General features: G+C 45.7%; 1 protein-coding gene across 2 annotated transcripts in view; it reads right to left on the bottom strand.

Moving 5' to 3' along the window:
* Positions 1–27214, bottom strand: part of LOC134925262 (uncharacterized) — a 212545-nt gene that overhangs the window by 179762 nt on the left and 5569 nt on the right. For both annotated transcript variants that reach the window (XM_063920904.1, XM_063920905.1), the window contains exons 3-6: positions 24015–24126; positions 10169–10243; positions 9555–9643; positions 5688–5850 (exon numbers count right to left, since the gene is read on the bottom strand). In XM_063920904.1, the coding sequence (XP_063776974.1) occupies positions 5688–5850; positions 9555–9643; positions 10169–10243; positions 24015–24126 (439 nt within the window). The remainder of the gene's footprint in view (positions 1–5687; positions 5851–9554; positions 9644–10168; positions 10244–24014; positions 24127–27214) is intronic.

Raw genomic sequence — 27214 nt, 5'->3', positions numbered from 1 at the left:
CTCACAACAATAACAACCCGATTTTTTTGTAACAATAACTATGTACAAGTATTGCAGACAATCCGCACTTGGGATGGGCGCCCAGCATCCACTACGGACTACGAGAAATAGATTTATCGGGAAGTAAAATCTTATTTTCTCTGACGTCCTAGTGGATGCTGGGGACTCCGTCAGGACCATGGGGATTATACCAAAGCTCCCAAACGGGCGGGAGAGTGCGGATGACTCTGCAGCACCGAATGAGAGAACTCCAGGTCCTCTTTAGCCAGGGTATCAAATTTGTAGAATTTTACAAACGTGTTCTCCCCTGACCACGTAGCTGCTCGGCAGAGTTGTAATGCCGAGACCCCTCGGGCAGCCGCCCAGGATGAGCCCACCTTCCTTGTGGAATGGGCCTTGGCAGATTTAGGCTGTGGCAGGCCTGCCACAGAATGTGCAAGTTGAATTGTGCTACAAATCCAACGAGCAATCGTCTGCTTAGAAGCAGGAGCACCCAGCTTGTTGGGTGCATACAGTATAAACAGCGAGTCTGATTTTCTGACTCCAGCCGTCCTTGAAATATATATTTTCAATGCCCTGACAACGTCCAGCAACTTGGAATCCTCCAAATCGCTAGTAGCCGCAGGCACCACAATAGGCTGGTTCAGGTGAAACGCTGACACCACCTTAGGCAGAAACTGAGGACGCGTCCGCAGTTCTGCCCTGTCCGAATGGAAATTCAGATATGGGCTTTTATACGATAAAGCCGCCAATTCTGACACTCTCCTGGCTGAAGCCAGGGCCAGTAGCATGGTTACTTTCCATGTAAGATATTTCAAATCCACCGATTTGAGTGGCTCAAACCAATGGGATTTGAGAAAATCCAAAACTACATTAAGGTCCCACGGAGCCACTGGGGGCACAACCGGGGGCTGTATATGTAGTACTCCTTTTACAAAAGTCTGGACTTCAGGAACTGAAGCCAATTCTTTCTGGAAGAAAATCGACAGGGCCGAAATTTGAACCTTAATGGACCCCAATTTGAGGCCCATAGACAATCCTGTTTGCAGGAAATGTAGGAATCGACCCAATTGAAATTCCTCCGTGGGGGCCTTCCTGGCCTCACACCACGCAACATATTTTCTCCAAATGCGGTGATAATGTTGTGCAGTCACCTCCTTCCTGGCTTTTACCAGTGTAGGAATGACCTCTTCCGGAATGCCTTTTTCCCTTAGAATTCGGCGTTCAACCGCCATGCCGTCAAACGCAGCCGCGGTAAGTCTTGGAATAGACACGGTCCCTGCTGAAGCAGGTCCCGTCTTAGAGGTAGAGGCCACGGATCTTCCGTGAGCATCTCCTGAAATTCCGGGTACCAAGTTCTTCTTGGCCAATCCGGAGCCACGAGTATCGTTCTTACTCCCCTTTGCCGTATAATTCTCAGTACTTTTGGTATGAGAGGCAGAGGAGGAAACACATACACTGACTGGAACACCCACGGTGTTACCAGAGCGTCCACAGCTATTGCCTGAGGGTCTCTTGACCTGGCGCAATACCTGTCCAGTTTTTTGTTGAGGCGAGACGCCATCATATCCACCTTTGGTTTTTCCCAACGGTTCACAATCATGTGGAAGACTTCTGGATGAAGTCCCCACTCTCCCGGGTGTAGATCGTGTCTGCTGAGGAAGTCTGCTTCCCAGTTGTCCACTCCCGGAATGAACACTGCTGACAGTGCTATCACATGATCTTCCGCCCAGCGAAGAATCCTTGCAGCTTCTGCCATTGCTCTCCTGCTTCTTGTGCCACCCTGTCTGTTTACGTGGGCGACTGCCGTGATGTTGTCCGACTGGATCAACACCGGCTGACCCTGAAGCAGGGGTTTTGCCAGGCTTAGAGCATTGTAAATCGCTCTTAGCTCCAGTATATTTATGTGAAGAGACATCTCCAGGCTTGACCATACTCCCTGGAAGTTTCTTCCCTGTGTGACCGCTCCCCAGCCTCTCAGACTGGCATCCGTGGTCACCAGGACCCAGTCCTGTATGCCGAATCTGCGGCCCTCTAACAGATGAGCACTCTGCAACCACCACAGAAGAGACACCCTTGTCCGTGGCGATAAGGTTATCCGCTGATGCATCTGCAGATGCGATCCGGACCATTTGTCCAGCAGATCCCACTGAAAAGTTCTTGCGTGAAATCTGCCGAATGGAATCGCTTCGTAAGAAGCCACCATTTTTCCCAGGACCCTTGTGCAATGATGCACTGACACTTTTCCTGGTTTTAGGAGGTTCCTGACTAGCTCGGATAACTCCCTGGCTTTCTTCTCCGGGAGAAACACCTTTTTCTGGACTGTGTCCAGAATCATCCCTAGGAACAGCAGACGTGTCGTCGGAAACAGCTGCGGTTTTGGAATTTAGAATCCACCCGTGCTGTCGTAGAACTACTTGAGATAGTGCTACTCCGACCTCCAACTGTTCTCTGGACCTTGCCCTTATCAGGAGATCGTCCATTTTCTTTGAAGAAGAATCATCATTTCGGCCATTACCTTGGTAAGGACCCGGGGTGCCGTGGACAATCCAACCGGCAGCGTCTGAAACTGATAGTGACAGTTCTGTACCACGAACCTGAGGTACCCTTGGTGAGAAGGGCAAATTGGGACATGGAGGTAAGCATCTGTCCCGGGACACCATATAGTCCCCTTTTTCCTGGTTCGCTATCACTGCTCTGAGTGACTCCATCTTGATTTGAACCTTTTTATGTAAGTGTTCAAATATTTCAGATTTAGAATAGGAATCACCGAGCCGTCTGGCTTCAGTACCACAATATAGTGTGGAATAATACCCCTTTCCTTGTTGTAGGAGGGGTACTTTGATTATCACCTGCTGGGAATACAGCTTGTGAATTGTTTCCACTACTGCCTCCCTGTCGGAGGGAGACGTTGGTAAAGCAGACTTCAGGAACCTGAGAGGGGGAGACGTCTCGAATTTCCAATCTGTACCCCTGGGATACTACTTGTAGGATCCAGGGGTCCACTTGCGAGTGAGCCCACTGCGTGCTGAAACTCTTGAGACGACCCCCCACCGCACCTGAGTCCGCTTGTACAGCCCCAGCGTCATGCTGAGGACTTGGCAGAAGCGGTGGAGGGCTTCTGTTCCTGGGAATGGGCTGCCTGCTGCAGTCTTCTTCCCTTTCCTCTATCCCATGGCAGATATGACTGGCCTTTTGACCGCTTGCCCTTATGGGGACGAAAGGACTGAGGCTGAAAAGACGTTGTCTTTTTCTCCTTTATACGGCAATACTTCCATGTGCCGTTTGGAATCTGCATCACCTGACCACTGTCGTGTCCATAAACAACTTCTGGCAGATATGGACATCGCACTTACTCTTGATGCCAGAGTGCAAATATCCCTCTGTGCATCTCGCATATATAGAAATGCATCCTTTAAATGCTCTATAGTCAATAAAATACTGTCCCTGTCAAGGGTATCAATATTTTCAGTCAGGGAATCCGACCAAGCCACCCCAGCGCTGCACATCCAGGCTGAGGCGATCGCTGGTCGCAGTATAACACCAGTATGTGTGTATATACTTTTTAGGATATTTTCCAGCCTCCTATCAGCTGGCTCCTTGAGGGCGGCCCTATCTGGAGACGGTACCGCCACTTGTTTTGATAAGCGTGTGAGCGCCTTATCCACCCTAAGGGGTGTTTCCCAACGCGCCCTAACTTCTGGCGGGAAAGGGTATGCCGCCAATAATTTTCTATCGGGGGAAACCCACGCATCATCACACACTTCATTTAATTTATCTGATTCAGGAAAAACTACAGGTAGTTTTTTCACACTCCACAAAATACCCTTTTTTGTGGTACTTGTAGTATCAGAAATATGTAACACCTCCTTCATTGCCCTTAACAAGTAACGTGTGGCCCTAAAAGAAAAATACGTTTGTTTCTTCACCGTCGACACTGGAGTCAGTGTCCGTGTCTGTGTCTGTGTCGACCGACTGAGGTAAAAAGACGTTTTAACGCCCCTGACGGTGTTTGAGACGCCTGGACAGGTACTAATTGGTTTGCCGGCCGTCTCATGTCGTCAACCGACCTTGCAGCGTGTTGACATTATCACGTAATTCCTTAAATAAGCCATCCATTCCGGTGTCGACTCCCTAGAGAGTGACATCACCATTACAGGCAATTGCTCCGCCTCCTCACCAACATCGTCCTCATACATGTCGACACACACGTACCGACACACAGCACACACACAGGGAATGCTCTGATAGAGGACAGGACCCCACTAGCCCTTTGGAGAGACAGAGGGAGAGTTTGCCAGCACACACCAAAACGCTATAATTATACAGGGACAACCTTTATATAAGTGTTTTTCCCTTATAGCATCTTAATATATATAATCATATCGCCAAATAAGTGCCCCCCCTCTCTGTTTTAACCCTGTTTCTGTAGTGCAGTGCAGGGGAGAGCCTGGGAGCCTTCCCACCAGCATTTCTGTGAGGGAAAATGGCGCTGTGTGCTGAGGAGAATAGGCCCCGCCCCCTTTTCGGAGGGCTTCTTCTCCCGTTTTTCTGAGACCTGGCAGGGGTTAAATACATCCATATAGCCCCCAGGGGCTATATGTGATGTGTCTTTTAGCCAGTATAGGTATTTCATTGCTGCCCAGGGCGCCCCCCACAGCGCCCTGCACCCTCAGTGACCGCTGGTGTGAAGTGTGTGACAACAATGGCGCACAGCTGCAGTGCTGTGCGCTACCTCATGAAGACTGAAAAGTCTTCTGCCGCCGGTTTCTGGACCTCTTCACTTTTCGGCATCTGCAAGGGGGTCGGCGGCGCGGCTCCGGGACCGGACTCCATGGCTGGGCCTGTGTTCGATCCCTCTGGAGCTAATGGTGTCCAGTAGCCTAAGAAGCCAATCCATCCTGCACGCAGGTGAGTTCACTTCTTCTCCCCTAAGTCCCTCGTTGCAGTGAGCCTGTTGCCAGCAGGACTCACTGTAAAATAAAAAACCTAAAAACTTTTTCTAAGCAGCTCTTTAGGAGAGCCACCTAGATTGCACCCTGCTCGGACGGGCACAAAAACCTAACTGAGGCTTGGAGGAGGGTCATAGGGGGAGGAGCCAGTGCACACCACCTGATCCTAAAGCTTTATTTTTGTGCCCTGTCTCCTGCGGAGCCGCTAATCCCCATGGTCCTGACGGAGTCCCCAGCATCCACTAGGACGTCAGAGAAAAATAAATAGTATCAGTGGTTGGCTTTTCACTGTCAGCACCCAGCTTTATCTCTGGTTAGGACAGTCATTGCAGATTGCCAGGCAGAATACATGGTTATAGCTGTAGACATAGGGGGTATCCAATTACCCACGGTCATTGCTTCAATTAACCCCGATAAGCGGGCGCAAGCTGCGGCTTATCAGGGATTTTGCTCCACCTGCCTCGGGCACGTGAAAAATTGAATCCCAGAAAACAGCGCTGCGTCCGGCATAAACACACAGGTTTACTGAACCTATTTTTTGTTGTGAGAAAATATATTTTTTACGGGCGATCTAATTGTACAGCCTGTAAAAAAAAAAGATTGGTAAAACATTGCGAAAAAATGGTTTACGCACCCGATGTTTTATCGTGGGTAATTGGATACACCCCATAGTGATACCAAGGCCTTCATATTTGGTAAATAAAAAAATGAAAAGGTAAATACAATGATATTTACCCCAACAAAATCTCCTTCTTCAACTTCGTATAATGTATTAGAAGATGTACTTTTTTTCTTTGAACTTGAGTCTTCAATGACTGCTGCTAAACTTCCAGATAAGATTATATAACATTCGCACGGTATATGACCTTGTTTAATTACTAAGGTTTTTGATTCGTACCTGCAAAATATAAACAATATGTGATGCTAGCAGCTTGATTAGAAATGTTTTGGCCCAGTTCCATAAGCTACAATGATTAGCACTTCTCTATGGTAAAAGAAATGCCACCTGCTGAGACTTGGTTCATCCTAAAACAACAGCAGAAAAATGAATGACATAACTGCAAGCTGAGTTACCTAAACTATAAAGCTGCCTTATTTTCATTGCTGCTTGAAAAAAAATCAATGTGCAGCCAGATTACAAATGTTTTTCTGTGGGTCCTAGACCCCCTATACTGCTCACAAATCATAAAGTTAATGGATCTGATTCAGATGTGGATGGAGTGCTGTTCTGCACATGCGCAAATGGGTCCTGCGGCACATGATGGAGAACGCCAGCAGACCATCAGTGATTGATAGTTTGCTGATGTTTCTCAAAATGGAGGCATGCTGTCGCCATTATCGAGGAAAGGACGAGGCCAGGATCTATCAGAGGATGGAGATTTCATGTCCTCTTGGTAGCTCCTGCGACGGCCGGCTTGCATGACCCCATGGGTCACGCAGCCAGCCGATGGTATCGGAGATGATCTGATATTGCATCCTAGGATGCAACATTGGATCCCCTGTGTGAACATCAGGCCACCATTGGACATCTAAGAAAACCTCAGGTTACTCAGGATGTCCGGAAAAACAACACTGCCAGAGCTAGGTAAACTTGCCACGGTCTTCGGCACGCCAAAAAAATGGGGGCTTCACGTCCCCATTTTTTCCAACGCTCCACCTCCGCACACCCAAATGGCTGCAGACTGTCACTTACCTGCATTGCATCCAACATCAAAGGGCAAGAGCTGCACATGCGCAGATCCAAAAACACTGAGATTTGCATAAATATCTCCACAATGTACATTTCTTAACCAGGCCCAATGTTTGCAGGTCCTCCTAACCCCCTACAAAGCTTACAAATCATAGAGTCAATGTGCAATTCCTCCAGCAACAAAGAAACAATTAACTAGCATAACATTGGCAGTATCCTTGCAGTCTTTATAGGCAGGGCCGTTTCTACACCTTGTGGCGCCCAGTACGACAGTTTCTACTGCCCCCCCCCCCCCCCCCCCCCCGGCAGCAAAACCGTTTGTGCGCGCAAAAAAATAGGGGCGTGGCCACAGTTATGCTCCCAGTAGCTTTGCCCCCAGATTTGCCCCAAGTAATTGTGCCTCCCAGTTGATTTGCCCCCAGTAGTTGTACCCCCTGTCGCTGTGCCCCCTGTTGCTTTGCCCCCAGTAGTTGTGCCCCCTGTTGCTTTGCACCCAGTAGTTGTGCCCCGTTTCTTTGCCCCCAGTAGTTGTGCCCCCTCTTTCTTTGCCCCCAGTAGTTGTGCCCTGTTTCTTTGCCCCCAGTAGTTGTGCCCCCTCTTTCTTTGCCCCCGGTAGTTGTGCCCCGTTTATTTACCCCCAGCAGTTGTGCCCCCTCTTTCTTTGACCCCAGTAGTCGTGCCCCATTTCTTTGCCCCCAGTAGTTGTGCCCCATTTCTTTGCCCCCAGCAGTTGTGCCCCCTCTTTCTTTGCCCCCAGTAGTTGTGCCCCGTTTCTTTGCCCCCAGTAGTTGTGCCCCGTTTCCTTGCCCTCAGTAGTTGTGCACACACACACACAAAAATAAAAAAAAACAATACTAACCACTGCCCCGCTCCTGCTTCCCGATCGCTGCTGCTGCTCCGTCTGGCCGCTGGCTCCTCTCTATGGGAGAGACGTCATGACGTCTCTCCCATAGCAGCGCCGCACAGACACTAGAGGTCAATACTGACCTCTAGTGTCTGTCGCTGGAGCCAGCTGCAGCGGACGCACACACAGCCCACGGCGTCTGCTGCAGCCGTGGAGCAGGGAGCAGGGTGCGGGCAGGTGGTGGTGCCTGCGGGGCCCTGCTTGCCCACACCAAGATCCGCTCCTGCTTATAGGGTAACCATATTATCCGTTTTACCTGGGACGCTCATGGATTACACCAGGTTCTGTGGCTGGCTGAGCGTCCCAGGTAAAAGGGATAATATGGTCCCCCTATTAGAGCAAACAGTGGGCTGGTTTGGTCATCAACCACTGATGGTTACAAATCATTTATGGTTTAATGCCAGTATTAGATAGTACACAGCCCCCAATGTTTTGTTTTTTTCCCCATAATTGGTGCCCGGGCATGGAGCCTAGCTCTGCACCGAGACACACCCACAAAACCCCGTCCTCAGGTCCTGATTGGGCCACGGGGATGGATTACCATTGGTGGGTCACTCAACGTTTCACCATCAATTGTGACCATCGATGGTGGATGGCCATCCCTACAATGGGCCTTATTTTATGATGGGAGTAAAGCAAAATAGTAAATGTATACATGGACAAGCCATGCTGCAAATGCATATACCGTATTATTTTCTGCATGCAGGGTAATTAATTGCTGATTTTGTATGTATCCCAAAAATGTTGGGTATCTTTATGTTTACACTGCAATTTAGTTCTCAGTTTGAACACATCTAAATCTCTGTGCATATTTTACATCTGCCAAATGCAAAGTGGTATGGGTCATTACGCGACATGTACTAGGTCGACATGGAAAAGGTCGACATGAGGGTTTTGTTTTTTTACTTTTTTGGGTGTAGTTTTCTTCGTAAAGTGATGGGGAACCCCAATTAGTGCACTGTGTCCCCTCGCATGGCTCGCTACGCTCGCCATGCTTCGGGCAAGGTGCCTCGCTCTGCTACTGCTGCGCTCGGCACAGGTTACCGTTCCCAATTGTAGACCACGTGGATTGTAAAAGTATGAAAAAGTTAAAAAATTAAAACATTTTTTGAAAAACTCATGTCGACCTTTTTCCATGTTGACCTAGTACATATCGACCTAATGACCATGTCGACCTAATGACGGTTGACCTAAGTCTTATCGACCTAATGACCGTAAGCCATGCAAAGATACTTGTTGTTTTTTGCTTTGCTCCCATCTCACAATCAGGCCCAATGTTTGACCTTAAAAAATATTGGATAGGTGTGGCGGTCCATCCCTGTCACAGCTGGATTTTGGCACTCGATTATGATTTGGCCAATTTCTGTTATGTTGTAATTACAGCTATTTCCAATACCCCGATGGGGTAAGTATTTTACCCTTTCCCATCCCCGCCCCTGACACTAACCCTCCAGGGGTTTCGGCTGGGGCTAAATCTCTGGGTGTGTCGGCTACGGCTAACCCCCACCACCCAAGTGCCAAAACCCCCTTGAGTGCCTAACCCTAACCTTCCCCCCCAGGGCCCTAAACCCCACCCCGATACTCACCTTAGGGATGTCGACTGTCGGTGTCACGGCGCAGGTCTCCTCTGAGGGATGTCGGGTTTCTGGCATCAGTCACATGACCGCAGGTATCCTGACCACCAGGATGCCAAACACATCCCCAATTGTCAACCTGGGGTTATCAGTTTGCCCTCCTAGCTGTACAGATAGTACTTGCTTCCTGTCTACTGTGCTAAGAGCTAATAAACGTGTATTTTAAAATAAAATATAGTCAGGAGTTGTTGTTACAAAAATGGACAGCTAGAATGAACGCAGAGAGTGCTCTGTAGGATTGTTTTATATTGGTGTCCTTTGTTCAGCTGTTTGAATTATACTCTTGCAATTCTCAGGTGGCAAAATAAGCTCATGTTAGAAGTAGATCTGTTCTGATATGCCAGGCGTGCTGATTTTATAATCCAAATACTTACTCTTGGTAGATGACATGCTTGCAGAGCATTAACTGAGTCTGCTCTGGGAGGCCCTGGAATGCTCTGTTCTTCTTTAGACAATACTGAATCTAGAAAGTAAATATTGACATTATGTTTTCTTTTTTGTTTATGTTGCAGATACGTGAGAACTGTATAAATCTTATTCTATCGGCACATAATTCTCTATTGCTCCACATTATTATAACTATTCGTACTATAGAGATTTTGTTAACACTACGTATTTATAAATCCAGCACCCATTGTTTTTGACTTCCAACCAAGTATATGTCAGATTTCATGCTATACCATGGTTGTAAAATAAATCTGACATACTGTATGATTGGATATTATTGCTTGTCAAATAAACCTCTGTATGTGATTTTATATACTTGTGAACGGGAGATTTCAGTGGCTAACACTTCGCGCCTTGTTCCCTGCTGTTTGCTTAGACATGTCAGGTGTGTGAGATCAGGAACACAAGTCAGGTGATTAGAAGTACAATTTATTGAGTCAGCTGCAATCACAAATGACATGCATGAGTAATTGAAACACAGCATTAGCTTTCATAATGGTAAATCAATATTAGCAGTACAAACATAAGGCTCTTATTCTACCTGTCTGAGGATTTCTTGCGTTCTTTGTTTAGGACGAACAGATAAAAGGAGCTTTAGTCTTTCAAAATCTTTCCTCTGCAATAACAATAAAAAATAAAAATAAACAGCTAATACATACCTCCCAACATGACCCTCTCCAGGAGGGACAAAATGCTCTGCTCCTGGACTTTTCTCTTAATTTATGATTGCAGGAACCTTTTTGAACAGGTTAATAGATAAGAAAGGTGTTTCACCACAGGTGATGGCAATCATACATTAAGAGGGAAGTCCAGGAGCAGAGCATTCTGTCCCTCCTGGAGAGGGTCATGTTGGGAGGTATGCTAATATACTGTGACAACTATAATTATTTCTATTGTCACTACATTGCACATAATGAAACAAGCATAATTACAATGAATGGCTGAGGTACATGCAGTCACTGTTTAGTTACTATATATATAGTGACAATGTGAAAAAATGTATTTTCGAGATTTTTGCTAATTTATTAAAAAGAAAAAAAAACAAAGAAATCACATGTACACAAGTATTCACAGCCTTTGCCATGAAGATCAAAATTAAGCTCAGGTGCATCCTGTTTCCACTGATCATCCTTGAGATGTTCCTGCAGCTTAATTGTAGTCCACCTGTGGTAAATTCAGTTGATTGGACATGATTTGGAAAGGCACACACCTGTCTATATAAGGTCCCACACTTGACAGTGCATGTCTGAGCACAAACCAAGCATGAAGTCAAAGGAATTGTCTGTAGACCTCCGAGATAGGATTGTATCGAGGCACAGAAAGATTAAACTCAACAGGGTTCCACATATTATCTTAGGACAGTATACGAGAAATAATTTTTACTGCTATAAAGTAGGCTGACCATATTATTCCTTTGACCTGGGACACAATTACACAGGTTCTGTGGCTGGCTGACTACAACCTGCATTTCACCTGGTTTTAAGCAGCCACAGAACCTGTGTAATTCATGAGTGTCCCAGGTTAAAGGGATAATATGGTCAGCCTATATAAAGTCACTGGCCCCAGCCATGAGTATGAATCCAATAATCAAAAAGTGAATTGTTACTTATCACTATACATCGCATCAGTTCGATGCGATGTATAGCTGTGATGAGTAGCAATTCATGTATACTCACCTCTCTGGCTATGCAATGCGGTATCCTGGGCTCCAGTGACGCTGTCTCCTCCGGCAGTCCCCTTCTGAGTTGTCCGGAGTATGCCAGCAGGTCCCTCTGCGCATGCGCTGCCTGTTATCCTCCCAACAGTCCGCTGCTGGGAGGTCAGAGGAGCCAGGCCAGCACGGGTGCTGGTCAGTCAGCAGGGAAGCATTGAGCTTCCCTGCAATCACCACACCGCAGTTCATCCTGAGATGGTGAACCTGAACTCAGTGGAGAAACAGAAAGCAGAACTTTCTGTTCCTTCATGAATTGCACTCACAATACAAAAGTATGCCGCTGGAGAAGTCAGGAACTTCTCCACAGTAATCCGCTCTGTGAATTGCGGTAAGCAGAGAAAAGCCCTGTTTAACGCAAAACAGGGCTTTTCTCTGCTTTATGAATAGACCCCTATATTTCTCCAGAGCTGAATGAAGACATTGTGACCTCGTAAGCTGGCCACACGGGAGACGACTTGCAAACGATGCAATGTCCTTAACGATTTCCCTTGAACTCCACCGGCAGCTCCCCGGTGGTACTGGACAAACGATATTGTACAAAAAGTGTTCATTTTGACAAATGACCTGACGATATATCAGAGCTGATCTGTCACTAAGAAGATTGACCGATCTCGATAGCGGGTAGATCTGAAGATGCAACCAACTTTATTGTTCGCGGAAACTGCACGATTTGCATTATTTTAAACGATTTATCGCTCCGATGTGTCGAAATCGTGCAGAAAATCATCTCATGCTGCCAGCTTTAGTCACTAAAGACACTTTGGCCCCTCTATTATTGAACATTGAGAGCATACAGTATTATCATCATGCACAAGAATTTTTAAAGTAGGTGGCAAATATAGATGACCATAAAAAGGACATCATAAAAGAAAAATGCATTTCATATATGCCCAACTACACACAGCATTGCCATACAGTACACAAAGCACTTCAGTGACCATTATACAGTACACAAAGCACTTCAGTGACAATTATACAGTACACAAAGCACTTCAGTGACCATTATACAGTACACAAAGCACTTCAGTGCCCATTATACAGTACATAAAGCACCTCAGTGACCATTATACAGTACACAAAGCACTTCAGTGACCATTATACAGTACACAAAGCACTTCAGTGACCATTATACAGTACACAAAGCACTTCAGTGACCATTATACAGTACACAAAGCACTTCAGTGACCATTATACAGTACACAAAGCACCTCAGTGACCATTATACAGTACACAAAGCACTTCAGTGACCATTATACAGTACACAAAACACCTCAGTGACCATCATACAGTAAACAAAGCATCACAGTTACTAGCATACAGGGCCTAATTCAGCATGGATTGTAGATGTGCGAAAAATTACACATCTACGATCCATTACCCTGACGTGCGGGGGGAAGCTTAGCAAACCCACCCCACATGCCAGGTTCTGCCACCCCCACCCCCCAGCATCGTATGGCGCCAATACTTTAGCTGTTTAGGGTAGCCCTCTGCATACACAGCCTAGCTGAGAAGGCAGGCAGGTACCTGCCATATTTCAGGTCACATCGGCTGCATGTGACATCACTCAGTTGCCGCGGCCCGCCCCACCAGTTGTCGGAACACCTCCCCCCCATGCCACCGCAACATTCCTTAAACACTGACTCAATGCCCCCTCCTGCCCGGCAAACACCTCTGCCTGTCAATCAGGCAGAAGCATTCGCACAACTGAGATGCTGTCGCATCTCACTGTGGGCCTAATTCAGACCTGATCATAGCTGCAAATTTGTTAGCAGTTGGGCAAAACCATGTGCTCTGCAGGGGGAGCAGATATAACATGTGCAGAGAGAGTTAGTGGTTTGTGGAAGCCCCCTGCGTATCAAGTAGCATTGCCGCCATGTTTCCGAAACGCAGCCGCCGACATCATCAGGCCACCCCAAAAATAGCTATTACATGCCTGTGTTTCCGGTCCACGTATGTGCAAATCAGTCATCTGTGATTTTTGCCGTTTCCATTTTAACCACAGACTTTACAATAATATTTTATCCGTGTCTTTTATTGCTTTTTAACTGTTCACATCACACAATAATTTAACGTTGTGCAGGTAGTTACGTACAGTAGCTAGTTCTTCAGTGATCTGAGACACAAAGATATAAGGGATTTTTATTGGAGGGTGTGGATTATGAAGGGGATAAGAAGCCAATGAAGCTGGATGCAGAAGAAGGAGACCATAGTCTATTGCAGTGATGGCTAACCCTGACACTCCAGCTGTTGTTGAACTACACATCCCAGCATGCTCTGCATCAGTTTTAGCATGGCCAAATAACAAAACTGTAGCAAGGCATGCTGGGATATGTAGTTCAACAACAGCTGGAGTGTCAGGGTTAGCCATCACTGGTCTATTGCGATGAGCAGCAACAATCTGGATAGATTGAAGTGAGGAAAGGTGAGTTTGAGGAGGCCAAAGAACATGTGGCTACAGTAGTTGAGGCTAGGTATGAGTGGGCAGATTATAGTTTTGATGGCATTAAGAGTGAGAAAAGACCTGAGCAGAGAAAAGTTGCAGGGATTGACATTGAGAGATATTTTGAATGTTAGGGGAGAAGGAAAAGACAAGGATGACACCCAGGCAGCAGACTTACAGGACAGTAATTAGGAAGATGTTATTGTCTGACCATTCACATAGGTCCCTGACCCAGTGGAGCTTACAAACTATATCCCCTATCACATGTACACACATTAGCACGAGGGATCATTTTTTGTCAGTAAAGTAACCAATTAACCTAACACTATGATGAGCTCTCCACTGAGACCCAGAATCTTCCAGTGTCTGAATTATTTGTATATGGCCTGGTACTACTCCACTGCCTGTCCTCTGCTGTTGTCCTCCCCAGGATTCTCCCAGTTGGTCCTGAAATGCTCCTGTGCTACAAATATGGACCGTGGCTTTGGCCTGGATCTTTCCTTACATCTCATGTCTGTCCACTCTCCTTCTTCCTCTTGTGTCCCTATCATGTCTTATGCTGACTGCTACATGTTCATGTCTGTCTGGCCTGTTTCCATGTCTTGTGCTGAATTGTATGCTGTTGTCACTTACCTTGATATATGACTTGATGTTATGGTGACGCTTTGCACTTACACTATGGTTATTTGTTGTGTTTAGTATTTATGCTCTGTAATTCTGTATTGTGTTTTATGTTTACACCTTTGTACAGTACTGTGGACACTTTGTGGTGCCTTAAAAAAAATATAAATAATTTGTGTTCTTACACAGGGCTGTCAGGAGCGGTATGCGAGCGGTGCCGTCGCCCTGGGTTCAGGGCACTGGTGGTGGCAGTTTTGCTGCCCCACAGCCCCTGACTTTGGCTGGCACCATGCGGCCAGTAGTGCTGCTTTAGATCTAGTATCTAATGGATGCTCCAGGTATGGTGTGTCTAGAGCCACCTGATGGCTGCTTCCAGGTCGCTCCCTACTGTCTAATACCGCTGGCACCTTTCCCTCATGTGAGGTCATGTGTTTGGGGCAGTGCCGCCACAGGGCGGCAGCGAGCCCTGCTCCTCTGTTACTGTGTAAATCATCCACAAGGATTTATATATGTTTATCTAGATCCAGTTTTATAGGTGCTTCCTCAATTTCTTTGGCATCCCCACTACAAGAATTTCCTGCAATACCTGAAGCATCATATTCACTGAATGAAAATATCTGTTTCCTATATCCACATTTGTCAAAGACCTTGATCGCTTAATCCTTTAAGCATTGTGATCTTCCTTTGCTAACAAACAATCCTCTTCCCTCCAGGCACTGTGTTTTTTAAACTATTCTGAGGCTGAAACCTTTGTTTAGTCTGAAAATGACACTTAGTACACAAACTGGGATGTGGTCAGGGGGTTCCAGTCTATAGATAGTTAAATAGATAGTACGGATGGTGTAATGGTTAGCATTACTGCCTCACAGCACTGAGGTCATGGATTCCATTCCCACCATGGCCCTAACTGTGTGGAGTTTGTATATTCTCCCCGTACTTGCGTAGGTTTCCTCCGGGTACTCCGGTTTCTTCCCACAATCCAAAAATATACTGGTAGGTTAATTGGCTCCTGACAAAATGAACCCTAGCATGAATGTGTGTGCATGTCGTAGAAAATATAGATTGTAAGCTCCACTGGGGCAGGGACTGATGTGAATGGCCAAATATTCTCTGTAAAGCGCTGCGGAATGTGTGCGCTATATAAATAACTGGTAATAAATAAAAGATAGACAGTCATTATGTAGACACCATATGTTCGACAGTCAAAAGTCCGACAGGGTCATAAGTCAGACACAAATTATTATTTTTTTATTATTTTTTTCTGTTTTTTACAACTTATGCCTCATTTACTATCCATGTCACAAACTATTACCTTCTAGTAAAGTTGTGGCGAGCGAAGCAGAGTGGATTGAGACACCGAGCCCGAAGCATGGCGAGCATAGCAAGCCCGCGAGGGGACAAATTTCACCAAATTTGGGTTAAAAATGTTTAAAAACACAAAAAAAAAATCTTTTTTTGTGTGTGTGACTTATTATGACACTGTCTGACTTTTGACTGTCTGACTTTTGACGCTGTCTGACTTTTGACGCTGTCTGACTTTTGACTGTCTAACTTTTGCCTGTCTGGCTTTTGACCCTGTCGGACTTTTGACCCTGTCTCACTTTTGACTGTCGACCATATGGTGTCTACCTAATGACTGTCAATCTTTTAACTGTCTATGTGCTGCACCACACCCGTGGTCAGGATCCCGACAATCAGAATAGCGATAGCGGGATCCCAGCAGATCCCGAAGGTAAGTACAATGGTTAGGGTTAGGCACTAGGGGGAGAATTAGGGTTAGGCTGCATGGGGATAAGGGAGTGTTAGGGTTAGGCTGCAGGGGATGACGATTAGGGTTAGGCTGCAGGAGGGATTGGTTAGGGGTAAGGTTAAAATACTTACCGGGATCCCCACAAACCTATGTGTGAATAAACAAACCACAAACTATGTCTATTCCACAATGATGGATGCTTATGGACATATAAATGGTTTTCTTTTACCAATTCACTGTACTGAGAATGCTACTTCTCCAAAAGGTAAGCACAGCTCTCACTTCAGCGGGGCACTCTGCGTGGAACCACAAGTCTCAGCTAATCTGCTTGTTGCAGTCTCTCCCTCTCAGTATCTCTTTATCTGTGTCACGCTGCTCAGTGGCGTCTCCCATCTCCTCTCTCAGTGGCTACAGTTGTCTTTCCTCCAACTGCTTTTTTTTTTTCTTCTATCACCTTTGTTTGAAATGGTGCTGTCCTCTCTGCCCTGTTCCGAAATGGACTAATTTAAGAAGGCTCTCACTGGCCATGAATGGCTGTCATCAGAATCGCCGTAAAGTAATAGTTTCTGAAAGCATTATATTATCTGCGTGTGGGACAAGTCTATGGGGGGTATTCAATTGTTATATTGCGCCCGATCTCCCGTCTAAAGTGACGGGACTCATGGGGTGATATTAAATTGATCTTTTTTATAGCGCATATTGTGCATAAATCGGCTAAACCAAACTAAACTAAACCAAGCGGGTCACTTTTTGCTCATTTCAGCACGCCACCCCCGGGGGTAGCGAGCTACAATGATGTTGGCGTGCCCGTCGGCAGAAACAATTGAATAGCTGGGTGGGCACACACGGGTGCGGGAGGAGGAGAAAATACTTGAATACCGCCATTTAAGTGATACCTCACATCTGCAGGGTATCAGTTATGTAGTCGTATAGAATGCAAATATGAAGAACCTCCATAAGTTAGCAGCTTATCTCAACATGTTTTTTTTAACTGTCTGGTGTTGGGCTCAGGGTCCCAGCTGTTGGCTACATAGCCCAGTCTAGGTTGCTTCAGGAATAAGACATTCTGAAAGCTTTGGCCTGGCCAGTCCGTCCGGGTGCCTCTAAATGACATTATGCATGTGCACACACAGAAGCACCACTCTATGGGGGTCATTCTGACCCGATCGCACGCTACAGTTTATCGCAGCGGTGCGATCGGGTCAGAACTGCACATGTGCCGGCGCCACTACGGTACGATTGCCTCTGCCTGATTGACAGGCAGAGGCGGTCGCTGGGCGGGGGGGGGGAATGAAACGGCGGCGTTTGGCTGACGTTTCGTGGGCGCAGTCCGGCCAACGCAGGCGTGGCCGGCCCGTGCGGGGGGCGGGCCGCAGTGGCTGCGTGACGTCACACGCAGCCGCTGTAGGCCGGGGAGCGATGAGTAGCTCTGGCCAGCACGCTAAAGCAGCACTGGCCGGGAGCTACTCCTAAAGTGCAAAAGCATCGCCGCTGTGCGATACTTTTGCACTTCTGTGGGGGGGGATAGCCCTGTGCTGGGAGTCCCCCCACGTGTCTATGGACATGATCGTAGCCCTGCAAATGACCCCCAATGTACAGATATTTGTAAATCTAGTACTACCTGCGAAGGAAGCAAACTGATGTACTGGGGTTAGCGTGCCCATCTTTGGCTTGTAGCAGGAGAATGTTGTCTGGAGCAAATAGAAAGGTAAGATCCTGCACTATAAAATATATATTATTAATAGTGATGAGCGGGTTCGGTTCCTCGGAAACCGAACCCCCCCGAACTTCACCCATTTTACACGGGTCCGAGGCATACTCGGATTCTCCCGTATGGCTCGGTTAATCCGAGCGCGCCCGAACGTCATCATCCCGCGGTCGGATTCTCGCGAGATTCGGATTCTATATTAGGAGCTGCGCGTCGCCGCCATTTTCACTCGTGCATTGGAAATGTTAGGGAGAGGACGTGGCTGGCGTCCTCTCCGTTTATTAATGTTGCTGCAAATATTTGTGCTTATTGCTTAATTGTGGGGACTGGGGAGCAGCTGTATTATATAGGAGGAGTACAGTGCAGAGTTTTGCTGATCAGTGACCACCAGTTTTATTCGTTCTCTGCCTGAAAAACGCTCCATATCTGTGCTCAGTGTGCTGCATATATCTGTGCTCACACTGCTGTATTGTGGGGACTGGGGACCAGCAGTATTATATAGGAGGAGTACAGTGCAGAGTTTTGCTGACCAGTGACCACCAGTATACGTTGTCTGCCTGAAAAACGCTCCATATCTGTGCTCAGTGTGCTGCATATATCTGTGCTCACACTGCTTTATTGTGGGGACTGGGGACCAGCAGTATTATATAGGAGGAGTACAGTGCAGAGTTTTGCTGACAGTGACCACCAGTATATATAGCAGTACGGTACGGAAGGCCACTGCTCTACCTACCTCTGTGTCGTCAAGTATACTATCCATCTAGATTCTATACCTGTGGTGCATTTTAGTTTTGCAGTTTGCTGAAAGTGACCACCAGTATATATAGCAGTACGGTACGGAAGGCCACTGCTCTACCTACCTCTGTGTCGTCAAGTATACTATCCATCTAGATTCTATACCCGTGGTGCATTTTAGTTTTGCAGTTTGCTGACAGTGACCACCAGTATATATAGCAGTACGGTACGGAAGGCCACTGCTCTACCTACCTCTATGTCGTCAAGTATACTATCCATCTAGATTCTATACCTGTGGTGCATTTTAGTTTTGCAGTTTGCTGACAGTGACCACCAGTATATATAGCAGTACGGTACGGAAGGCCACTGCTCTACCTACCTCTGTGACATCAAGTATACTATCCATCTAGATTCTATACCTGTGGTGCATTTTAGTTTTGCAGTTTGCTGACAGTGACCACCAGTATATATAGCAGTACGGTACGGAAGGCCACTGCTCTACCTACCTCTGTGTCGTCAAGTATACTATCCATCTAGATTCTATACCTGTGGTGCATTTTAGTTTTGCAGTTTGCTGTCAGTGACCACCAGTATATATAGCAGTATGGTACGGAAGGCCACTGCTCTACCTACCTCTGTGTCGTCAAGTATACTATTCATCTAGATTCTATACCTGTGGTGCATTTTAGTTTTGCAGTTTGCTGACAGTGACCACCAGTATACATAGCAGTATGGTACGGAAGGCCACTGCTCTACCTACCTCTGTGTCGTCAAGTATACTATCCATCTAGATTCTATACCTGTGGTGCATTTTAGTTTTGCAGTTTGCTGACAGTGACCACCAGTATATATAGCAGTATGGTACGGAAGGCCACTGCTCTACCTACCTCTGTGTCGTCAAGTATACTATCCATCTAGATTCTATACCTGTGGTACATTTTAGTTTTGCAGTTTGCTGACAGTGACCACCAGTATATATAGTAGTACGGTACGGACGGCCACTGCTCTACCTACCTCTGTGTCGTCAAGTATACTATCCATCTAGATTCTATACCTGTGGTGCATTTTAGTTTTGCAGTTTGCTGACAGTGACCACCAGTATATATAGCAGTACGGTACGGAAGGCCACTGCTCTACCTACCTCTGTGTCGTCAAGTATACTATCCATCTAGATTCTATACCTGTGGTGCATTTTAGTTTTGCAGTTTGCTGACAGTGACCACCAGTATATATAGCAGTACGGTACGGAAGGCCACTGCTCTACCTACCTCTGTGTCGTCAAGTATACTATCCATCTAGATTCTATACCTGTGGTGCATTTTAGTTTTGCAGTTTGCTGACAGTGACCACCAGTATATATAGCAGTACGGTACGGAAGGCCACTGCTCTACCTACCTCTATGTCGTCAAGTATACTATCCATCTAGATTCTATACCTGTGGTGCAATTTAGTTTTGCAGTTTGCTGACAGTGACCACCAGTATATATAGCAGTACGGTACGGAAGGCCACTGCTCTACCTACCTCTGTGACATCAAGTATACTATCCATCTAGATTCTATACCTGTGGTGCATTTTAGTTTTGCAGTTTGCTGACAGTGACCACCAGTATATATAGCAGTACGGTACGGAAGGCCACTGCTCTACCTACCTCTGTGTCGTCAAGTATACTATCCATCTAGATTCTATACCTGTGGTGCATTTTAGTTTTGCAGTTTGCTGTCAGTGACCACCAGTATATATAGCAGTATGGTACGGAAGGCCACTGCTCTACCTACCTCTGTGTCGTCAAGTATACTATTCATCTAGATTCTATACCTGTGGTGCATTTTAGTTTTGCAGTTTGCTGACAGTGACCACCAGTATACATAGCAGTATGGTACGGAAGGCCACTCCTCTACCTACCTCTGTGTCATCAAGTATACTATCCATCTAGATTCTATACCTGTGGTGCATTTTAGTTTTGCAGTTTGCTGACAGTGACCACCAGTATATATAGCAGTATGGTACGGAAGGCCACTGCTCTACCTACCTCTGTGTCGTCAAGTATACTATCCATCTAGATTCTATACCTGTGGTACATTTTAGTTTTGCAGTTTGCTGACAGTGACCACCAGTATATATAGTAGTACGGTACGGACGGCCACTGCTCTACCTACCTCTGTGTCGTCAAGTATACTATCCATCTAGATTCTATACCTGAGGTGCATTTTAGTTTTGCAGTTTGCTGACAGTGACCACCAGTATATATAGCAGTACGGTACGGAAGGCCACTGCTCTACCTACCTCTGTGTCGTCAAGTATACTATCCATCTAGATTCTATACCTGTGGTGCATTTTAGTTTTGCAGTTTGCTGACAGTGACCACCAGTATATATAGCAGTACGGTACGGAAGGCCACTGCTCTACCTACCTCTGTGTCGTCAAGTGTACTATCCATCTAGATTCTATACCTGTGGTGCATTTTAGTTTTGCAGTTTGCTGACAGTGACCACCAGTATATATAGCAGTACGGTACGGAAGGCCACTGCTCTACCTACCTCTGTGTCATCAAGTATACTATCCATCTAGATTCTATACCTGTGGTGCATTTTAGTTTTGCAGTTTGCTGACAGTGACCACCAGTATATATAGCAGTACGGTATGGAAGGCCACTGCTCTACCTACCTCTGTGTCGTCAAGTATACTATCCATCTAGATTCTATACCTGTGGTGCATTTTAGTTTTGCAGTTTGCTGACAGTGACCACCAGTATATATAGCAGTACGGTACGGAAGGCCACTGCTCTACCTTCCTCTGTGTCGTCAAGTATACTATCCATCTAGATTCTATACCTGTGGTGCATTTTAGTTTTGCAGTTTGCTGACAGTGACCACCAGTATATATAGCAGTACGGTACGGAAGGCCACTGCTCTACCTACCTCTGTGTCGTCAAGCATACTATCCATCTAGATTCTATACCTGTGGTGCATTTTAGTTTTGCAGTTTGCTGACAGTGACCACCAGTATATATAGCAGTACGGTACGGAAAGCCACTGCTCTACCTACCTCTGTGTCGTCAAGTATACTATCCATCCATACCTGTGGTGCATTTCAGTTGTGCGCAGTATATATAGTAGTAGGCCATTGCTATTGATACTGGCATATAATTCCACACATTAAAAAATGGAGAACAAAAATGTGGAGGTTAAAATAGGGAAAGATCAAGATCCACTTCCACCTCGTGCTGAAGCTGCTGCCACTAGTCATGGCCGAGATGATGAGATGCCATCAACGTCGTCTGCCAAGGCCGATGCCCAATGTCATAGTAGAGAGCATGTAAAATCCAAAAAACAAAAGTTCAGTAAAATGACCCAAAAATCAAAATTGAAAGCGTCTGATGAGAAGCGTAAACTTGCCAATATGCCATTTACGACACGGAGTGGCAAGGAACGGCTGAGGCCCTGGCAGTGATGCAGAGCAGTCTGGAGCGAGTGCTGACATCTGGTACGGACTGAAGGACCTGCCAACGATTACTGACATGTCGTCTACTGTCACTGCATATGATTCTGTCACCATTGAAAGAATGGTGTAGGATTATATGAGTGACCGCATCCAAGTAGGCACGTCAGACAGTCCGTACATATACTGGCAGGAAAAAGAGGCAATTTGGAGGCCCTTGCACAAACTGGCTTTATTCTACCTAAGTTGCCCTCCCTCCAGTGTGTACTCCGAAAGAGTGTTTAGTGCAGCCGCTCACCTTGTCAGCAATCGGCGTACGAGGTTACTTCCAGAAAATGTGGAGAAGATGATGTTCATCAAAATTAATTATAATCAATTCCTCCGTGGAGACATTCACCAGCAATTGCCTCCAGAAAGTACACAGGGATCTGAGATGGTGGATTCCAGTGGGGACGAATTAATAATCTGTGAGGAGGGGGATGTACACAGTGAAAGGGGTGAGGAATTGGAGGATGATGATGAGGTGGACATCTTGCCTCTGTAGAGCCAGTTTGTGCAAGGATAGATTGATTGCTTCTTTTTTGGTGGGGCCCAAACCAACCAGTCATTTCAGTCACAGTCGTGTGGCAGACCCTGTCGCTGAAATGATGGGTTCGTTAAAGTGTGCTTGTCCTGTTTATACAACATAAGGGTGGGTGGGAGGGCCCAAGGACAATTCCATCTTGCACCTCTTTTTTCTTCATTTTTCTTTGCATCATGTGCTGTTTGGGGACTACTTTTTTAAGTGCCATCCTGTCTGACACTGCAGTGCCACTCCTAGATGGGCCAGGTGTTTGTGTCGGCCACTTGTGTCGCTTAGCTTAGTCACACAGCGACCTTGGTGCGCCTCTTTTTTTCTTTGCATCATGTGCTGTTTGGGGACAATTTTTTTTAAGTGCCATCCTGTCTGACACTGCAGTGCCACTCCTAGATGGGCCAGGTGTTTGTGTCGGCCACTTGGGTCGCTTAGCTTAGTCACACAGCGACCTTGGTGCGCCTCTTTTTTTCTTTGCATCATGTGCTGTTTGGGGACAATTTTTTTGAAGTGCCATCCTGTCTGACACTGCAGTGCCACTCCTATATGGGCCAGGTGTTTGTGTCGGCCACTTGTGTCGCTTAGCTTATTCACACAGCGACCTTGGTGCGCCTCTTTTTTTCTTTGCATCATGTGCTGTTTGGGGACTATTTTTTTTGAAGTGCCATCCTGTCTGACACTGCAGTGCCACTCCTAGATGGGCCAGGTGTTTGTGTCGGCCACTTGTGTCGCTTAGCTTCGTCACACAGCGACCTTGGTGCGCCTCTTTTTTTCTTTGCATCATGTGCTGTTTGGGGACAATTTTTTTGAAGTGCCATCCTGTCTGACACTGCAGTGCCACTCCTAGATGGGCCAGGTGTTTGTGTCGGCCACTTGTGTCACTTAGCTTAGCCAACCAGCGACCTCGGTGCAAATTTTAGGACTAAAAATAATATTGTGAGGTGTTCAGAATAGACTGAAAATGAGTGTAAATTATGGTTATTGAGATTAATAATACTATGGGATCAAAATGACCCCCAAATTCTATGATTTAAGCTGTTTTTGAGGTTTTTTTGTAAAAAAAAAACACCCGAATCCGACAAAAAATGTTCAGGGAGATTTTGGCAAAACGCGTCCGAATCCAAAACACGGCCGCGGAACCGAATCCAAAACCAAAACACAAAACCCGAAAAAATTCCGGTGCACATCTCTATACATGCCTGCCAAGCAAGAGATAGGAAAAGACACTGGGTAAGAGAAGGAGTTCCATTACATACATCCAAAGGGGCAATTTGTACTACCTGTCTGTATCTATCTAGAAGGGAGCTGAGCTACTGTAGCAATGGGGTATTGAAGTAAAAAATATGTTAATGTAATATTATACAAATATATACTGCAGTGCATATTAGTCACCAGACACTACATACCATATTGTTTTTTGAGAAGCTGCTAATATTGAAGAGGAGATCTCTTCTGCTGTGGATCTGCATCTGAAGGTGGAACGTCGCCCATTCCATAACACTGTTTCTTCCTATGTATCTACACAAAGAGAGAAAATAAGATTACATTTTCTATGAGTATGGTGACTTTAAAAGAGATTACATTAGTCCTGGTCCTAGTATGTCAAAAGAGGATAGAATCTAACATGCAGATACTGTAAATACACATTATCGTTCAGTTGGACACTATAGAGGGGATCACTTCCAGACAGTTGGCAGCGATGGTAGAATGCATTTACATCTATTACAGGTGTGCTATAGTAGACGTTCGGACCATGTCCTGCTTCAGTTGTAGTGGATTAGGGGCAGCAAGGAAGTTATAATGGAGACAAAAAGATAGTCGTCCAGGTATCTCCCGACCATTGAAGAACTTGGTAAAGTTAATCTGCAGAATCCATACCTTGTGCAAAGCAAACATTAATTGAAATAAAACAGGCAATAAGTCTTTAATTATTAAGAAGCTCTAAGAGGCGATCCTCTACTATGTGTATTAGCAATGGTTTATTCCAACAACATCTAATTTGCTTATCTGGCCTCATTCCCTGGGATCCCCAACACTATCCAGGACCAGCTATGGGATAGCGTTACTTCAATATAAACATAAACTGTATTATTTGTTTAATGTAATATAAAATATTATAACCTGGAGGCTAAAAAGTAACCAATATCACATAATGATTCTTGTTTTATAACAATAAACCATTTACGTAATGTACAATAACAAACCATTCCATATATGCTTGATTAATTTAGAAAACGAATAATTGTCTATTTACAGTAGAGAGACGGGGATACAGAGTGCTAGATATAGCTGCTTCCAGTAAGCCATGTATACCGTCTGTTATTCACAATACTTATACTATAGTAGCCCCGTTAGTGTTAAGGTGGGTACAACACTAGGCGATGTGAGCAACTTCCCTTAGTGTTTCCCCTCCCAGGCTGGGGCGGTCGACGGCAGTACGTACACAATGAGCGAACCATATCGCTCAGCGACGTCACGCCACGGCCGGACCGTGCATGCAGTTTCCGGATGACAGTCGAAATTGAGCTGCATGCATGGCCGACAGCGCAGGGCCGCGCATTGCTCATCGGCTGCGGCATACACACTTAGCGATAAATTAAACAACGTCGCTCAGGAAGGGTCAAAATAAACAATTTTGTTTCATTTATAGCTAAGTATGTACCCACCTTTAAACTTTGTAAGTAATACTAATAGAGATGAGCGGGTTCGGTTTCTCTGAATCCGAACCCGCCAGAACTTCATGTTTTTTTTCACGGGTCCGAGCGACTCGGATCTTCCCGCCTTGCTCGGTTAACCAGAGCGCGCCCGAACGTCATCATGACGCTGTCGGATTCTCGCGAGGCTCGGATTCTATCGCGAGACTCGGATTCTATATAAGGAGCCGCGCGTCGCCGCCATTTTCACACGTGCATTGAGATTGATAGGGAGAGGACGTGGCTGGCGTCCTCTCCATTTAGATTATAAGAGACTGAGAGAGATTTACTGGAGCTGACTAGGAGGAGTACTGTTACTGTAGAAGTGTAGAGACTGAGTGGAGAGAGTTTACTAGTGAGGACAGTGCAGTTTACTTTATAATCCGTTCTCTGCCTGAAAAAAGCGATACACAGCACACAGTGACTCAGTCACATACCATATCTGTGTGCACTGCTCAGGCTCAGGCCAGTGTGTTGCATCATCTATTATCTATATATAATATTATATATATCTGTCTGACTGCTCAGCTCACACAGCTTATAATTGTGGGGGAGACTGGGGAGCACTACTGCAGTGCCAGTTATAGGTTATAGCAGGAGCCAGGAGTACATAATATATTATATAGTGAGTGACCACCAGACACACAGTGCAGTTTATTTAATATATCCGTTCTCTGCCTGAAAAAAGCGATACACACAGTGACTCAGTCAGTCACATACCATATCTGTGTGCACTGCTCAGGCTCAGGCCAGTGTGCTGCATCATCTATTATCTATATATAATATTATATATATCTGTCTGACTGCTCAGCTCACACAGCTTATAATTGTGGGGGAGACTGGGGAGCACTACTGCAGTGCCAGTTATAGGTTATAGCAGGAGCCAGGAGTACATAATATATTATATAGTGAGTGACCACCAGACACACAGTGCAGTTTATTTAATATATCCGTTCTCTGCCTGAAAAAAGCGATACACACAGTGACTCAGTCAGTCACATACCATATCTGTGTGCACTGCTCAGGCTCAGGCCAGTGTGCTGCATCATCTATTATCTATATATAATATTATATATATCTGTCTGACTGCTCAGCTCACACAGCTTATAATTGTGGGGGAGACTGGGGAGCACTACTGCAGTGCCAGTTATAGGTTATAGCAGGAGCCAGGAGTACATAATATATTATATAGTGAGTGACCACCAGACACACAGTGCAGTTTATTTAATATATCCGTTCTCTGCCTGAAAAAAGCGATACACACAGTGACTCAGTCAGTCACATACCATATCTGTGTGCACTGCTCAGGCTCAGGCCAGTGTGCTGCATCATCTATATATATTATATATCTGTCTGACTGCTCAGCTCACACAGCTTATAATTGTGGGGGAGACTGGGGAGCACTACTGCAGTGCCAGTTATAGGTTATAGCAGGAGCCAGGAGTACATATTATATTAAAATTAAACAGTGCACACTTTTGCTGCAGGAGTGCCACTGCCAGTGTGACTGACCAGTGACCTGACCACACTGACCACCAGTATAGTTAGTAGTATACTTATATTGTGATTGCCTGAAAAAGTTAAACACTCGTCGTGTGACTTCACTTGTGTGTTTTTTTTTTTTTATTCTATAAAAATAAAACTCATTCTGCTGACAGACAGTGTCCAGCAGGTCCGTCATTATATAATATATAATATATACCTGTCCGGCTGCAGTAGTGATATATATATATTTTTTATATAATTTATCATCCAGTCGCAGCAGACACAGTACGGTAGTTCACGGCTGTGGCTACCTCTGTGTCTCTGCACTCGGCAGGCAGTCCGTCCATAATTGTAATACCACCTAACCGTGGATTTTTTTCATTCTTCTTTATACATACATAGTTACATAGACATCTTCTCTTTATCAA

The sequence above is a fragment of the Pseudophryne corroboree genome, chromosome 1 (assembly GCF_028390025.1).
Source record: "Pseudophryne corroboree isolate aPseCor3 chromosome 1, aPseCor3.hap2, whole genome shotgun sequence".
Classification (NCBI taxonomy): domain Eukaryota; kingdom Metazoa; phylum Chordata; class Amphibia; order Anura; family Myobatrachidae; genus Pseudophryne; species Pseudophryne corroboree.
This window is presented reverse-complemented; position numbering and strand designations above follow the sequence as displayed.